The 17,558-nt window shown below is 36.2% G+C and overlaps 1 protein-coding gene across 1 annotated transcript in view; it reads right to left on the bottom strand.

The window, feature by feature from the left end:
- LOC150093941 (cell adhesion molecule Dscam1-like) overlaps positions 1 to 17,558 on the bottom strand; it is a 1,598,688-nt gene that overhangs the window by 203,294 nt on the left and 1,377,836 nt on the right. The window contains exon 31 of the mRNA XM_090412925.1: positions 581 to 776. Within this exon, the coding sequence (XP_090269051.1) occupies positions 581 to 776 (196 nt within the window). The remainder of the gene's footprint in view (positions 1 to 580; positions 777 to 17,558) is intronic.

Genomic DNA, 17,558 nt, shown 5'->3' with positions numbered 1-17,558 from the left:
AATTCTTTTATCCAAAATTTTTTCCTGTAAAAGATTCATTAAATTTTTTTGAATATTTTATGCAAACTATGCAACTAAAGATTTCATGTAAGACCCCACTGAACTTAACAGGACAATATTAAGGACCTTAAAATGGCTGTAGGAAGAGAGTTTTGTTTTTTTATGACACAAAGACATTAAAGGTCATACTGTGCCAGGACACAGGTTACAGCAATACATATCGTAAATGGTTAGGAGGACAATCACAAACATCCATGCCCTTGATGGGATTTGAACCCCCCAGCCTCTTGGATGGAGAGCAGATACACTAACCAGGCCAGCTAGGAAAGCGTAACCCTCCTATTAATATAGAGATTCAAACCAACTCATGTAATCATGTATATTTAAAGCAGATGCATTACCTGACTACATTTTATTTATATGGGCATTCAGTATCATCCCTTTTAATTATTTTCTGTAAAGCTTGCCACAATCTATACATTTTTTTTATTGCCATAATGTTTATATGTATTAATAATAATAAAATTTGGACGTCTAATTGAAACATTTTATTGATATTAATACAGTTGAACGATCTTACCCTTTTTTTATTCCTTTGGACCCTGTTTTTTTTGTGCTACTCGGAACTTTATTTTTAGAAACTCCCCAGGAAGACTTTCCCCTGTCCCTTTGAAGTCCTGCGAATCCCGTGGGTATGGCACAAGCTTGATGTGGAGTATTCACTGGAGTAGCATCATCTGATGAACTGGAATCATTGGTTTGAACAACAGCACCAGCTAGGCCAAGAGATCAGATATATATATATATATATAAATATATATATACACACACATACACACATATATATAGACACACACACACACACACACACACTTTTTTTTTTTTTCAGGTTACAGTTCTGTCTGAAGTGATGGCAGAAGAATTAAACTGATGAATACATATATAATACACTGGTTTCCATAAATTAAGGAACAAGCAAGTTTTTCAGTATTATGAACATTCAAATTACTTGGTTTTTAAAGAGCACACCAAAATAATTCATGATATTTTGGGTTATTGGGAAAATTTGTGATAACTCAAGAACTGTATGATGAATTTTTATGTAAATCAGTATGGCATAAGATGTGAAAGAAACACCCACAAAGAGATCAAAATGAAATTGTCAAAATTCCTCAATAAGGAATGTGATCACTCCTCATAACAGTGCAGCATTCACAATTATGTTTCACACTGTTTATAATGGTATCTAGGAGCTCAGATGGTAATTCATGATATTTTGGGTTATTGTGAAAATTTGTGATAACTCAAGAACTGTATGATGAATTTTTATGTAAATCAGTATGGCATAAGATGTGAAAGAAACACCCACGAAGAGATCAAAATGAAATTGTCAAAATTCCTCAATAAGGAATGTGATCACTCCTCATAACAGTGCAGCATTCACAATTATGTTTCATACTGTTTATAATGGTATCTAGGAGCTCAGGTGGTAATAACAATCATTATATATTGGGTTTTATCCTTTTCCCAAGTGTTAGCAAACAACGTTTGCACCTGAAGTACTTTCAGGACAGGGGAAACTTGTGGTAAAGGAGGTATAAGTTCTCATCACTTGCATTAGTATCTCCCATAATGCAAAGCTATAATAAATTTAGTTTAATCCTTTATCCAAGTGTAAACAAACTTTGTTTGTTTACACTTGGATAAGTACAATAAACTTCCAATAATGCAAAGCACATCTCCTTGCAGACATGTATAATGCTAAGCATTAAGGGAAGAACCACTACCCAGACTGGTTTCGATCTTTATTGAGGTCTGATCAGTGGGAGCCAGAGCCAGAGCCAGACCCAGAGGTGGTGATATTAAGGTGGAAGTAATGGAGAAGTCACATTTACCAATACGAGTTGCCAAAGGGTGTCACACCCTATTATTAAAATTCTCTGGATTAGAGATAAGTTTATGGAAGTTTTTTCACTTGGCTATGCTACTAATCATATATTGGGTTTTATCCTTAAGGTAATAACAATCATTGCACCTGCAAAGCTCTCCTAAGTCCCTCAAGGTTTTGGGGAGGAGAGTTATTGTTTTATATGAAAGCAGCAACACATCTACCTAGACAATCTGTCTGTCTATTGAACATCTCTGTTTACCCAGACATGCTCAATAAGATTAAGGTCAAGTGACCTCTGACTGGTTAATCCATAAGTACAATAGTTTCTTCTTGAAAATATTAGTCGATGAATTTTTCTCAATGAAGATGAGCATTATTGTCTTGTAGGATAAATGTCTTTCCGCATCACACCCACATATGGATCTAGAACGTCATAGATAACTAGCAGCATTTATTATATTTCTGCTAATATGGATGGGTTGGCATCCAGCCAACAAGATGTCTCCCCAAACTATCACACAGATCATAGTGCCTGGTATCGCTTTGTAGAGAAAATCAGATCTCGCCTGTAAATGATACTGACACCCCCCTCCCCCCGTGATTGGTCAGGGTCCAGTGGACATGGAGCCTGGCCCATTTCAAATGTTCCCTCGCATGATGCGGGTACAGGTCACCTATCATACAGACAACCTTTGGGGAGCCTTCTGTGCACAGTGGAAGCAGATATCAATGCTCCTGTAGCCAGTGCAGGGTCAGATTATAGCTCATTCAAGATAGCACTCATATTTTGATGAGCAGATAATTGGAGATATCAGTCATCCACTCTGGTTGCATCCCATGGCCTTCCTTCACTGTATCTCTAGGATACAAAGATTTTAGTTGGTCTCTAGTTTTACAATGGCTTGCCACCTGAATTCATCATTAAATGATGTACTGCAGCCATATCCAAGAATTCTACTATCATGAAATATCTTGTTTTCACTCCAGATGCAAAAGAAAAACCACTCCAAAATGCCAGCATTATGCTGTGGATCATTTGCATATAGTGCTGAAAGCCTATATGCAAATTGATGATTGATGCACTTCTCTGGTGCATCAATCCGAAGACTGGTAAGGTATAGCAGCATATCATAACATCTTGTCTTGTAACCTCCTTTTTATCTCTTCATAACTCTTAGTGCCAGTTAGCATCATTATGTTATTTATATATGAAATTCTTAAAATTAAAATTAAAATGTAAAAATAATCATAATTAAAATTCTGAATATTTTTACGTATTGTTTATGTTTGTATGTTTATTAGTTTGTTTTCATAGCACGCATTAAATAACACAGCATTTCATAACACAGTAAAAAATTGATTGACTTTGTAGTTTATAATAACCTAAAAATAATGAATTCCTTCTATAAACATAAAGACATACATAAATATACTTGGGCAGCAAGAGGATGGAAATTAATATTAGATTACTTCATATTAAATGAAAAGACATCAAAATTTTCACTAGATGTTAGAGTTCACAGAGGATATGAAATAAGCAGTGACCACTTCCTTGTTAAAATAAAATTAAGATTACCACCTAAATGGCTACAAGTAACAAGAACAGAAAGAAAAATTGAAACATTTGCTTATAAAACTAGACTATTGAATGACACAAATGTACAATGGCTATATGAACAAAGAATTAACCAGTATCTAGGTTAAATAGATAACCTAGGTATAGCAGCCTAGGTATAGAAGAAATAGAATGGCTTAATATAAAAACGATACTAAATGCAGCAGCAAATGAAAGCTTAGGAAAGACCAAAAAATTCATTAAAAGAAAAAAACTGAAGATCTGGGATGATACAATCAAAAAGAAAAAAGAAGCCTATCACAAATGGTTAAGCAGAAAAAGATTAGAAGATGAAATAGAATATAAAAGAATAAGAGCCATAGCTAAAAGAGAAGTCAGAAAAAGACATAGAGAATCATGGAATAAATTTGTTTCTAATTTAGAACATGATTTATATAAAATAAGACCCAATGTATATAAGATTTTGAAACACCTAAATGCAGATACCAAAGAAAACATAAAATTAAACACTGAATTGAAATTAGAAGAATTTCTAAATTACTACACAGAACTGTGGACAGACAAATATTTTAAAAAAGACAACTGGCAAACAATTAACGAAAATGAAATGGAAATAACTGAAGAAGAATTAGAAATCAGCCTGAAAGAAACGGAAAATCACCTGGAGAAGATAAGCTAGGTTCAGAACTATTTGAAACTTTGAAACACCTAAATGCAGATACCAAAGAAAACATAAAATTAAACACTGAATTGAAATTAGAAGAATTTCTAAATTACTACACAGAACTGTGGACAGACAAATATTTTAAAAAAGACAACTGGCAAACAATTAACGAAAATGAAATGGAAATAACTGAAGAAGAATTAGAAATCAGCCTGAAAGAAACGGAAAATCACCTGGAGAAGATAAGCTAGGTTCAGAACTATATAAATACGCAGGAACAAGATTCAAAGGAAGACTCTTATTATTTTTAAATAAAATTTACTCAACTGGTATCCCCCAATAGAATGGAAAAAAGCAATTGTGATTCCTATCTTTAAGAAAGGTAATAGAAATGACCCTAAAAACTATAGAGGTATCAGTATACTAAATTCCTGTTACAAAATATACAGCAGAATCTTAAATAACAAACTAATGTTAAAATTCCGAAAACTTTATTCTAGAGGTACAAAATGGATTTAGAAAAGGACGATCATGTATAGACCCAGCCTTCTGCCTAAAATTAATAATAGAGAAAAGAAGAGAATATAATTTAGAAACACATATTGCATTTATTGACTTTGAAAAAGCATTTGACAAAGTTAAAAGAAACATATTATTTATCATATTAAAAGAAAGACAAATACCAAATAATATCCTAAAAGCTGTCACAAGTATATATGAAAATAATCAAATACAAATAAGATTAAATCATGAGCTATCATATACAAGAGAGATAAACCAAGTGCTCCGACAGGGATGTCCCCTCTCAGCAACTCTTTTTAATATCTATTTAAATGAAATAATAATAAAATGGAGTAAAAATTTACATCAAGGAATTAAACTTTCACCTACAGTTAACTTAAACACTCTCCTCTTTGCAGACGACCAAATAATAATTACAAATTCTGAAGATAACTTACAGAAAGCTATTTTAAATCTAAATGAGATATCCAAAGATTATGGTATGATAATATCAACGGAAAAATCAAAAACTATGGCCTTTAAAGGACAAGATCCAGCAAGAACTAAAATAGTATTAGATAACAAGATCTTAGAACAGGTGAATTCATTTAACTACCTAGGATGCATGATCACTTATGAAAATGAAAAAGATATAAACATAAAAATTGCAAAATATTTAAAAATAACAGGAGTAATTAACTCTATATTTAAACCAAACCTAGTTCAAAAACAAACCAGGCTAAAAGTATACATTAGCCCTACCGGTCTTAATGTATGGAAGCGAAATCTGGACAATAAAACAAAAAGACAAACAAATATTAACAACAGCAGAAATGAAGTTTATGAGAAAAACTGCAAAGTATACCCTATTTGATCACAAAAGAAACGAAGATATTATGAAAGAATTAAACCAAGAACCAGTAATTGAAAAAATTAAAAAATATAAACATAGATGGATGGAATACGTTCAAAGAATGAAAACAGAAAGATTACCAAAACAAGCCTTAAAGTACAAGCCATTAGGAAAAAGAAAACCAGGAAGTCCTCTTAAACGATGACTTCTAAGGCCGGAACAGGCCATACTAGTTTTTTTTTTTTTTTTAAATAATGAAACCTGTGGTGCGTTCATAATTAGAAGAAACACACGTATAAACCACAGTGAAAATTATTTAATTGTAAATATTTCATCCCAAGTATCTTAGGACATCATCAGTACAGTATCTAAACCAAAATTAGGAATAACATACAGTTAGGGCACATGATTACAATAGAATCTCATGAAAACGTGCATAACGTGCTAAAGTAGTGCAAAAAAAAAAAAAAAAAAAATACGTTAATTATTTAACACAGTTTTGTATGATAATTTCCCATACTTTAGGAATAGTAAGAACGTCGTTGCGGTTTAGGTTTGGTCTGTGTAGTAAGGCTTCAGAACTTTCTTTGTATAAACGTTCATGTTTAAATAAAGATCTATGTAAAAGTTTAGCCTTTTCCCAATGGATCCTATGGTTTGGATTTTCAATTCCATGTTGAGAGAGGCCAGATTTCTGCGGTTTAAGAAGACGAATGTGGTCTTGATGTTCCGAGATGCGTTTCTGAACAGACCTACCTGTCTGTCCAAAGTAAGATAATTTGCATGAGCATGGAATCTCATAAACACCAGGTAACATCAAGGGTGAGAATTTGTCCTTAGGAGAAGGTAATAAATTGTAAATTTGGTTGATAGGTTTGTAAGTAGTGGCAAAATTGTATTTCTTCATAATTTTAGAAAGACGTTCTGAGATGCCTTTAACGTAAGGTATGGGAATCCTATGCACTTCTTCCTGTCTGGTTTGATGTATGCCGAAGTGACTGATGATTTTTTGAGTTGTTTTGGGATTATATCGATTTAGGATGGCTGTATTTTTGATAACTTCTAATTCCTGGTTTAAAGATTCTTCAGAGGAGCAGAATTTGTGTGCTCTGGAAACTAGTGATTTAATAATGCCAGATTTCTGAGATGGATGATGAGCAGAAGAATTGTGAATGTAGCGACCTGAGAATGTAGGCTTGCGAAAGACCGAAGTGGCGATGGAACCGTCTTCTTTTCTTTTGATGTGTAAATCCAAAAAAGAGATACCCTGTGGAGATTCTTTTTCTAACGTAAAGTTGATGCGATGATGAAGAAGTTTAATTTTATCTAGAAACAGTTGTAATTCAGGTTCGGGATGATTCCATACTGCAAATACGTCATCGACATTTCTTAGCCAAATTTTTGGTTTGGGTTCAAAAGTGAATATTTTTTCCTCAAGGTGTTCTAGAAACAAATTTGCTAGGTTTGGTGATAAAGGAGATCCCATTGCTGTTCCTTCCTCTTGCTTGTAAATTTGACCTTTCCAGGTGAAGTAACCTGATGCAATAACAAACTTGAACAATTCAACTATATCAGACGGAAATTTTTGAGTTAGTAATTCTATTGTTTCTTTATGGGGAATGTTAGTGAAGAGGGAGACAATGTCGAAGCTGATTAACAAGTCAGTTTTTGATAGTTGAATGTCTTTAATTTTTGTGTGAAACTCAGTAGAATTTTTGATTGAAGAGACTGAGTGGCCTATGTGAGGGCAGAGAAGGTTAGATAAGAATCTTGATAACTTGTACGTTGGACAGCCGATACAGTCTACGACAGGTCTAAGTGGAACATTAGTTTTGTGTAGCTTAGGTAAGCCATAAATTCTAGGAGGTCTTGCATGGTATGTCTTAAGTTTTTTGATTGTTTCTTCATCTAAGGAGGAAGTTTCATTAAGTAGCTTATTTAATTTTCTGAGTTGACGATTCGTAGGATCAAAATCCAATTTAGAGTAAGTATTACGATCTCGAAGAAGTAAATTAATTTTTCGGTCATATGAATTGGTATCAAGAACCACAGTGGTATTTCCTTTATGCTCTAGTAATGATTAAATTTTTGTTACGTTTTAAGGAAATAATAGCTTTCAGTTCCGACGGTGGGATATTTAATTCTGAAGGTTTGGCATTGTAGATCACTTTAGCTACTTCGAAACGAAGTTTGTTGGCTTCAATACTTGATGTTTCTTTCTATATTATGTATAAAGTCTAAATATGGGAAACACTTTGGTGAAATCGCAAATTTATGGCCTCTTGCTAGAACATTTAATTCATCTTTTGTTAGTTGACGGTTAGATAAATTGACTACCCATTTTTCCGTTGGTAATTTGTTAGTGATCTTTTTTGATCGATTTAATAGATTAAGGTATTTAATATGTAGAGCACTATTGCTTTTATCAAAAGCTATTTTTCCCGAATTCTTTGAGACAGTTATAATTAACTGTAGCAATTCTCGATTTAACGTATTTGACAAATCTGTTTCTAGTTCTGTAATATTTAAATTGCTTGTTGCTAATTCATGCTTAGACACTCGTAACTGATTGAGTAGTAAGGAATGACTTGCTTTTTGATAGATTTTATGGGCGCCTGGAGATTTGATGGTTTCTTTCAATTTTGCAAAGGTTGGAATAAGATTATCACGTCTGCACTTTTTTAAAAAAGATATTCTAGCTCGTAGCTTACCCTGTTTTAGTTGCAGTTTTCCTAGTAAGTTTGTCTTCTGCGCTGTCATTTCCCCGTGAAGGAATAAAACTTTTTTAAATAACGAAACCTGTGGTGCGTTCATAATTAAACTCTAATCAACTCTTTGTTTATCCCTCCCCAAATCTCTAGCTTCATCTATTTCCTGGAACCTGCAACAATGTGCAAGGGAAGTGGCAGTGGCTTTGATTAGGCTCTTTAATTTAAGCCTCAGCTCTGGTAGAGTTCCAAAGAGTACAGTGCCAGCAATGTGATATACAACTTATAATCTATTTATCCCAAAATGCATAACTTTACATTTTTACACATTAAACTGCTATCCATTATCTTTTGCCTATAATGAGCCTATTTATATTGACCTAACTCTCCACATCATCTTGGTAAACTATTACTCTACCTTATTTTGCATCATCAGCAAAAAACTGAATGTTTCCTTTCAGGTTATTTCCTATATCATTTATGTACAAATTAAACAGTAGTAGTCCCAGCACTGAACCTTGTGGCACACCACTAGTGACCTGTTTACACCTCAGTTCTCCTCCTTCATATACCACTTTTTGATATCTGTCCAGCAGCCACCATCTTATCCACTTAACCAGTATCATATCCATCCCCTATCACATACATACCTGCATTCCTAAACGGAGAACCGATCAGGGCTTCTGTCCTAATGTCCAATCCTCACCTTCTCGTAGTGCACCCTGTTAGGTATCTACCTGGATACGACCATACTGCATTCTTATTGGCTTAAACCAAAATAAAAAACGATGGTCCAACATGACAGAATTTCATGCCAACTGGGGTGTCGCCTGATTAAACAAGGCCTCCGTTATTTTTGCCAGGGAACCAAGACAAACAGTAAAAAGTCAGTTATTGGAACAAATCCTAAAACCGATTGCATCTCAACATAACCAGATTTCAAGATTGGTACTATCAACATAAGAAGCCTGAATGGCAAAGAAATGGAGCTAGCTGATTAGTTGGATTAGTACCAGATCGACATAATAGGGGTGACTGAAACAAAAATGGCAAAAACTGGTGAGATCTTTCTGAGCAATAAATACAAAATGTTATATTCAGGCAATGACAATCAAGGAAAAAAAGTTGTAGTCATATGCCATCTAAACTTCAACACTAAATATGAGGGTAATCTTCTTGAATGGCAGGCAGGCTCAAGTAGAGTGATGTGGGCAAACATGAGAATGGGGAACTGGACAATGAGACTTATTTGTGCCTATGAATTCCTCTCCTTCTACCTTAGTAGAGCACACAGAAGGCTCTACTAAGGTAGAAGGAGAGGAATTTTTTATGGGTTTAGAGAAGGCAACTGACACAATCAAAAAGGAAAAGTTGGTCCTTTTTGGGGATCTAAATAGCACAGTAGGAAATGATTGTCAGACATACAAAAATATTTTGGGAAAATTTGAGAAAAGAGCAAAGCTAATAATAATGGCAAATATCTGTTGGATTTCTGCTCAGGACTTGGACTGGTTATTACTAACACAATGTTCCAACAAAAAAATGCACAAAAATATACATGGAGAGGAGAGGCAAGGAATAAGAAAAGCCTCATTGACCATGTTATTGTTGATAGTGATGTTTTCTCCCTGGTGCAGGACACCAGAGTGTACAGAGGATTTGAAATTGGAAGCGATCACTATTTAGTCTTGAGCAGGATAAAATTGAAATTCAAGTTGAAAAGAATGACATGTAAGAAAGTTTTAAAGTGAATAAAAGTTGAGCAGCTCTCAGATGTGAACTGTAGACTAAAATACAGAAAGATTATTCAAGAAAAAATGAAAGAGTTTGAGAACAAGAACCAAACCTTAGAGATTCTGTGGCAAATCTTGAAGCTAACCACTCGGCCAGCTGGCTTGGTTGGCCGAGTGGTTAGCGCATCTGCTCCCCAGCCAAAAGGCTGTGGGTTCGAATCCCGCCGCCTTTTGGGCATGGATGTTTGTGAGTGTCTATGGAAATACTAGTGATGGTGGTCGGCGGTAGATGACGTTGGTGTAGTTGCGGTCAGTTGGTGGATTGAGTGGTGGAGACAGAGTTGTAGAGCAGGTGCCCTCCCTCGATGAGTCCTTGGACTCCCTGGAAGTGTCAAATAATAATAATAAAAAAACCCTGATTGATCCAGCCAGAGAGGCATGTGATGAGGTTGTCTGCAAGGATAAAAAATCAGAACTCCATGGTGGACATAGGAAGTTAAAGAGGCAGTGAAGGAAAAGAAGAAAGCATATCAAAAGTTCCTGGCAAATAAGTCAGCTTGTGTTCTTAGAGAATACAGAGACAAATGTAAGAAAGCTAAACACTGTGTAAAACTAGCTAAACAAAAGAAGTCATGGGAGGACTTTGGTAAGAACATAGAAAATAAACATCAAGAAGGTGGAAAGATATTCTGGAGGTTCTTGAAGAAACTCAGAAATGGAGGAAAGAGTGCTGTAAAAGGAATTAGAGACGATAAAGGTGACATGAAAACTGGAGAAAAAGATATCCTTGAAGTATTATTATTACTCATGACACCTCCAAGGAGTCAGAAGACTCATCGCGAGAGGACACCTACTGTACAACTCTCCACCACTACACCGAACCTCTATTACCAATCAACTACATTATCACCATCTACTGCCCACCACCGCCGGCATCACCGCAAGTATTTTTTGTCTGTAAATTGCGTGTTCTGAAGGGTCGATTTGTCAGTATGCAAGATGAAAAACCCAAGTTTCCGGGAGAAAAAACCTGCCACCTGCGTATGACATTGGCTAACTCACCTTCAATTGAAAAAGTCCATATAAAGATCCTCCCATCATGATGGGAATTGAACTTAGGCCTTTTCTAATTGAAGGGTGCAACTTACCGTCGTTCTTCCAATTGTGCTGTGGAGGCACTTATGGAGGAAAGTATAAATCTCAAGTATAGAGTAATTACTTCGAAAAATTGCTAAATGAAACAAACAGTGATAGCACAGTGGTAAAAAACACATAAGTGAGGAATACATATCCATACTTGAAGTAGAAAAAGCCATCAAAAAGTCTGAAATGTGGAAAGGCAGCAGGAGTAGATGATATTCAACAAGAAATGTTCAAGCATGGAGGTAAAAAAGTCTTACATTGGTTGCACTGCATAGTTCAGAAGGCCTGGACAGAGGGACGAATTCCATATGATTGGAGTAGAGCTCTCATAGTATCCATATATAAAAAGGGAAATAATACTGAATGTGAGAATTACAGAGGTATTTCTCTATTGAATGTTTCTGGTAAGATATATGGAACTATACCTGAGAAATGGTTGAGAAGCTTGGTGAAGAACAAGCTGGATTCAGGCCAAATAGAGGCTGCCGGGATCAGATTTTCACTTTACGACAAATAGTTGAGAAATCATGGGAATATAAAAAAGATCTGTATTTAGGTTTTGTAGATCTGGAAAAGGCATATGACAAGGTGTCAAAAGAGAAGCCATTCAAAATGTTACAGTTATATGGTGTTAATGGGGCATTATATCAAGCAATACTTAGTCTTTATTTGAGTTGTAAGTCAGCAGTTAGAATTGAAGGAAGTACAGGAAGGTGGTTTAATGTTAAATCTGGTGTCAGACAAGGATGTACATTATCCCCTCTGTTATTCATTACCTATATGGATCACATTATGAAGGAAAGTGGTATTAAACCTGATATCAAAATTGGAGATGTTAATGCCAGCTCTTTGCTTTATGCAGATGATGTTACACTTCTAAATAAATCTGCTAGAAGTCTGCAAGATTTTCCGACTAAAGTGAATAACTATTGTAATAGATATGGTATGAAGGTCAGCATTAAAAAGACAAAGACAATGAAAATAGGCAGAAAGATTGAAAATATCAACTGCATTGTGAATGGAGAACCTATAGAACAAGTAAAATATTTCAGCTACTTAGACAATTTTTAGTGAAGATGGTAAATTAAAAACAGAATCAATAAAGCTGGTATGGTACTAAGTCAACAGAATAAATTTATATGGAATAAGAGAGAAATGAGCCTAAACACTAAATTAGATATATACAAGACAGTTTCAAGCCAATTTTATATTATCTGAGAGCTGGGTCAGAAGTAAAACATTTGGCCAAAGACTAGAGTCCGCAGATATGAGAGTCCTGAGAAAGATTAGGGGCATGAACAGATGGCATCAATGGCAATATCATATTAAAAATGAGGATATTAGGAAAGAACTTGACATTGTCAGCATCCAGGAATGCGTTAGCAGAGCTAATCTCAGGTGGTATGGTCACTTAAACAGAATAGGAGAGGAAAGATTAGCAAAACAAGTGTTCTCTGCCAGGTAGGAAAAAGACCCAGAGGAAAACCAAGATATAGGTGGATTGATACAGTAAAAAGTGCCTTAGAAGATAGAAATATATGATCTGATAATGTTGGAGTCTTGACAGGTAACAGACTGATTTGGAGAAAAATTGTAAATAGAATGTTAATAATGATGTAATTTTTCATGGAGTACTATAATATCCTGTACACCCCGTTGAGGGTATTATTATTATTATTATTATTATTATTATTATTATTATGGGTATCTCCATGGAGTCAGTAGACTCATCGCGGGAGACCCAAACTAGCAAAACAATATCTGTCATATCTCTTCTTGAATTCATTTACAGGCGAAGAGCTCACAACTAAGTCAGGCAATGAATTCCACTCATTCACCACCCTCCAGGCAAAAAAATATCATATCCCATCCTCTGCGTATCAACCAACCTCTGCAATCCACAAGCTCTCAATCTAGGGAGCATTTTTTATATCACTTACCAACTTAGTCACTCTTCTCTGAACCCTCTCCACAGCCTCCTCATCTCCAAGGAATCCATGTGATCAGACCTGAGCACAGTAATCCAAATGTGGAAGTATCAACGCTTTATAAAGGGGAATAATAACCTCTTTATCTCTGGATGTCAGTGTGTTCCTCAACAACCAAGTAATCCTATGTGCAATCTTGGACACCTTAACAATGTGTCCTCTGAACTTCATCTTCCTATCTACCAACACCACTAAGTCATTAGCCTCATCAATCTCTTGGAGTACTGTTCCATCAATGAAGTACACACCTGGTAATCTTTTAATCCCAAAATGCATGACTTTACACTTGTGCACATTGAACTGACATCAATTACCTTTTGCCCATTCTAAGAGCCTATTTAAATCATCCTGCAAATTTTCAACATCAGCATGATTTTTTATTGCGCTATCCAACTTTGCATCATCAGCAAACAACTGAATATCTATCTCCCTGTTTAATTTGTATAATAATATACAAATTAAACAACAATGGCCCAAGCACAGAGCCCTCAGGCACACCACTGGTCACCTGCCTCATCCTGGACTCTGCTCCTCCATACACCACCTTCTGGTATTCTCATTCTCTCCCTGAGCCATTCTCCTATCCAAATCACCAATTTAGTATCCATGGGGTATCCTGTCAAAAGCCTTAGCAAAATCCAGAAGTAACTGTGTAGCCAGTTCCTTTGTCCAACTCAGATGTCATTCTATTATGAAAAGTTGATAGATTGCTAAGGCAGGATCTACCTTTAACAAAACCATGTTGGCCTCTATAGAGAATCATATCCTGATCTACCCATTCTTGAATTTTGTTTTAACCAACTTTTCAAATACTTTTACCACTACTCCCGAGATGGTGATTGGTCTGTAATTAACTACCGCAGTTTTAGAGCCACCTTTATGCAAAGGAACCACTTTGCCTAACTTCCACTCCCTAGGGACCATACCAGAGTTCAAACTTAAATTAAATATCCAAGTAAAAGGGGTTGACAATTCATTTGCACATTCACGCAACACCCGAGCTGATATTCCATCTAAGCCTACAGCAGTGTTTGCATTTAAATTTTGCAATATATTAAATACCTCTGATTTCTTAGCTTCAATTCTCACATTAGTTATTGCGACAGGTACAGAGATATCCTCACTTGGGTGATAGACTTTTGAAAAGTGATCATTCAGTAACTCGAATATTACTTCTGATTTTGTCACCTCAATACCATCAGCACACACTAAAGTTATCCTTCTGAAGTCATTCTTCCTTTTACTTGCCACATAGTGGAAGAACTCTTTGGGATTACCCTTGATCTCTTTGGCTAAGGTCTTCTCATAATCTGATTTAGCTTTTCTTACTATGCTGGTAACCTTCCTAGCTTGAGCCTTGTACTGCTCATGGGTGTACTGATCACCTTTCTCCTTGTAAATTCTCCACAACATTTTCTTTTTTTGCAGGTCAAGCTTGATACTACTGCTCATCCATCTAATGCCTGCCTTGTTTGACTTCCTGACCATGGGGACACAGTCTGGTATTGCTTTCCTCAGATACCCGCTGATTTTATTCCATGCACTGCTAATGTCTTTCCCCTGCAATATGTTCTGCCATGGGATGACTGCAAGCTCACTCCGAAGCTTGTTATAATTGCCTAACCTGTAGTTCCGTATATACCCCTTCTTAACAGAAAAATCCACAGATTTTGCAACCTCCCAAGTCAATACCACATGATTGCTTTCACCTATTGGAGGTAACGAGGACACCTTCAATTTTATTTTTATCATTATTATTATTATTATTATTATTCGTGCCACCTCCAAGGAGTCTGAAGATTCATCGCGGGAGGACACCCAATATACACCTGTCTCCACCACTATACCGAACCTCTACTACCAATGATCTCCATCAACGGCATCTACTGCCCACCACCACCACAAATAGTATTTTTCTGTCTGTAAATTGCATGTGTTCTGAAGGGCCAATTTGTCTGTGTGATGTGGGATGAAAAACCCGAGTTTCCAGGAGAAAAAACCCTACTACCTCCATATGAGATCGGCTAACTCACCTTCGATTGAAAGAGTCCACGTAAAGATTTCTCCCGTGACGACGAGAATTGAACTTGGGCCTATTCCAATCGAAGGGCGCAATGTACCATCGTTTTTCCAATTGTGCTAACCTCCCTTATGCAAGGGAATTATTTTGCCCTCTTTCCACTCCTTTGGAACTCTACCAGAGCTGAAACTTAAATGAAAGAGCCTAATCAAAGGGTGCCACTTTGCCTTGCAAAAATCCGTGCTGATATCTCATCTAATTCCACAGTTGTATTTACATTGTGATTCTGCAATATCCTAAGAATCTCTAATTCATCCATTCCTGTTCCCACATCAGTCTCTGTCACATGTTACAGCAATTTATTTCTAAATGCAATCTCTTCATTCCTATACATATTATCAGAATTAAAATCAACCGTAATAATATTGTTCCCTTGTACAACCAAAGTTGATTATGCATTTTTTCATCACCAATCCTACATTTCCTGGTCTATGGCAACATCTGACTGAATATCTTTTCCTACCAATGTCATCTCACACTATACTAATCTCACTTGGGGGGGGGTCTAGACCCCATTTGAGGGTGTAGCAGTAGAACTATTCTGTAGGCCAGTTGTTGGTTAGTACACGGGACCAAACTATTTAGTAATGAACCTGGAGGCTTGCCGATCAGATATCGTAAAATCCTGCAACCGCTATTTTGCCAGTTCGTGACTGAAGAGAGACCAAATACTGTTACTGCAGTGGGAGCTGTTGAGGCCATGTATAGACAGGAGACCGAATTCCCTCCATATTGGTAGTATGTTTGTGAGTCTGTTACTTCTCAATGCATGATCCACTTCCTTTTTATCTCTTTCTCATTAAATACAATGGACACCATAACCTAAACAAATGCAATTTTATTGCAGATCACAAAAATTTTCCCACAAAAAACAGTTTAAAAAATCCATAGAAAACAAAAAACAAAAACCAAAAAACATAAAAAACAACAGAAATCCAACCAAACAATCTACCAACAATAATTCTTAACAAAAAAAAGTTTCCACATCACCAACATCCACAGCCTAAACAGCAATATAAATTAAATGCACCACCACCTATAGTCATCTACCAAAATTACTATTCCTATCAGAATCCCAAATGGCAACCTCAATAACCAGTCCACCTCAACTGCCAAAACTACACATTACAGTTCTTTCTGCCACAAGGTGGCACTTGTGCATTCACCAGAAACAACATACCATGCCACAGATCACAAAAACCTAGAATCCCCATTGTTTGATTTGTTTTGGCTCAAAATTTCTCCACGAAATCAACTGCCCTTTTCATATGCTCTTCCTATTGCTCTCGAGACTCCATTAACCACTCTGGAATCTCTTCAACCATCTCTCTCTCTCTCTCTCTCTCTCTCTCTCTAAAGCTAGACTTTCTGCAGTCAAAATATCCCAGTAGTTAGGCCATCCTTCTTGGGAACTTCAACTTCCACAATTCATATTGGCTTCCCTTTTCTAGTTTCACCAATCAAGCGGGCAGGGATGCTGAGGCATCTATGATCAGCAATGACCTATTACAGATCATCAATCGTCCTACCAGAATATCTGAAAATCCCCCTTAATTTTTCAACACACTTTACCTCTTCCTAACAAGCTCCTCTTCCAAGTATAATGTGGATGTCAGTTCTTCCCTTGGTAACTCCGATCACAATCTCATTACAAGTCTCTTTTGCCACAGAACAACCTTCGCTCACTAGTTCATAGTCTTGTGTCTTTTGGCACTACAAGTGTTCCAAATGGGATGACCTTCATAACTTCTATTCCTCCTTCTCATGATCCAACTACTGCTTCACTTCTTCTGATCAAAACACCTGCTCAGGCTTCTACAGCAGTATTCAATGGGGAATTATTGATAGCAAAAAACTTGTCCTTTTTTTGCACAATATGCTACTTAACACCTTCGCAGCTGCTAAATCTATGCAAATCCCAAATCTTCCCAACCATGGAATATTGCTTCCATATTTAGGGTGGTGCACCAAAATCCTCTCTAAGATTGCTTGATTCTATCCAGAAGAGGGCAGTCTGGCTAATTAATCATCCCCCTATGTTAAAGATACCAAGTAATTTTAAACCTGGTTTTACTCCATTTTTTCCAAGTAAGCAAACAGACAAAATGTCAAGTTTGCGCCTGCAATTTATGCAAGACTAGCTGATCCCACAGGTAGTGCATGACCAAGGCAACTCGTGGTAGAAGTGGAGCAAGCTCTGATCACTAATCTTAATATTTACCCTTAATGCCAAAACACATCTCCAAGAAAGGGATGTATGATGTTTTGTATTAAAGGCAAGGGGCCACTACCCAGACCGGTTTCGACCTTTATTGAGGTCTCATCAGTGGGGAGCCAGGCTAGAAATACCAAGATTTAGTAATGCAGAGCTTGTAAGTATTTTAATCATCCCCCTCTTACAGACATTCAGTTTCTGCCTGT

Source organism: Typopeltis vanoorti, chromosome 23 (assembly GCF_054136105.1).
Source record: "Typopeltis vanoorti isolate ZY-2024b chromosome 23, IOZ_Tvanoo_1.0, whole genome shotgun sequence".
Taxonomy (NCBI): domain Eukaryota; kingdom Metazoa; phylum Arthropoda; class Arachnida; order Uropygi; family Thelyphonidae; genus Typopeltis; species Typopeltis vanoorti.
The sequence above is the reverse complement of the archived record's forward strand: the minus strand, read 5'-3'. Positions and strand labels throughout refer to the sequence as shown.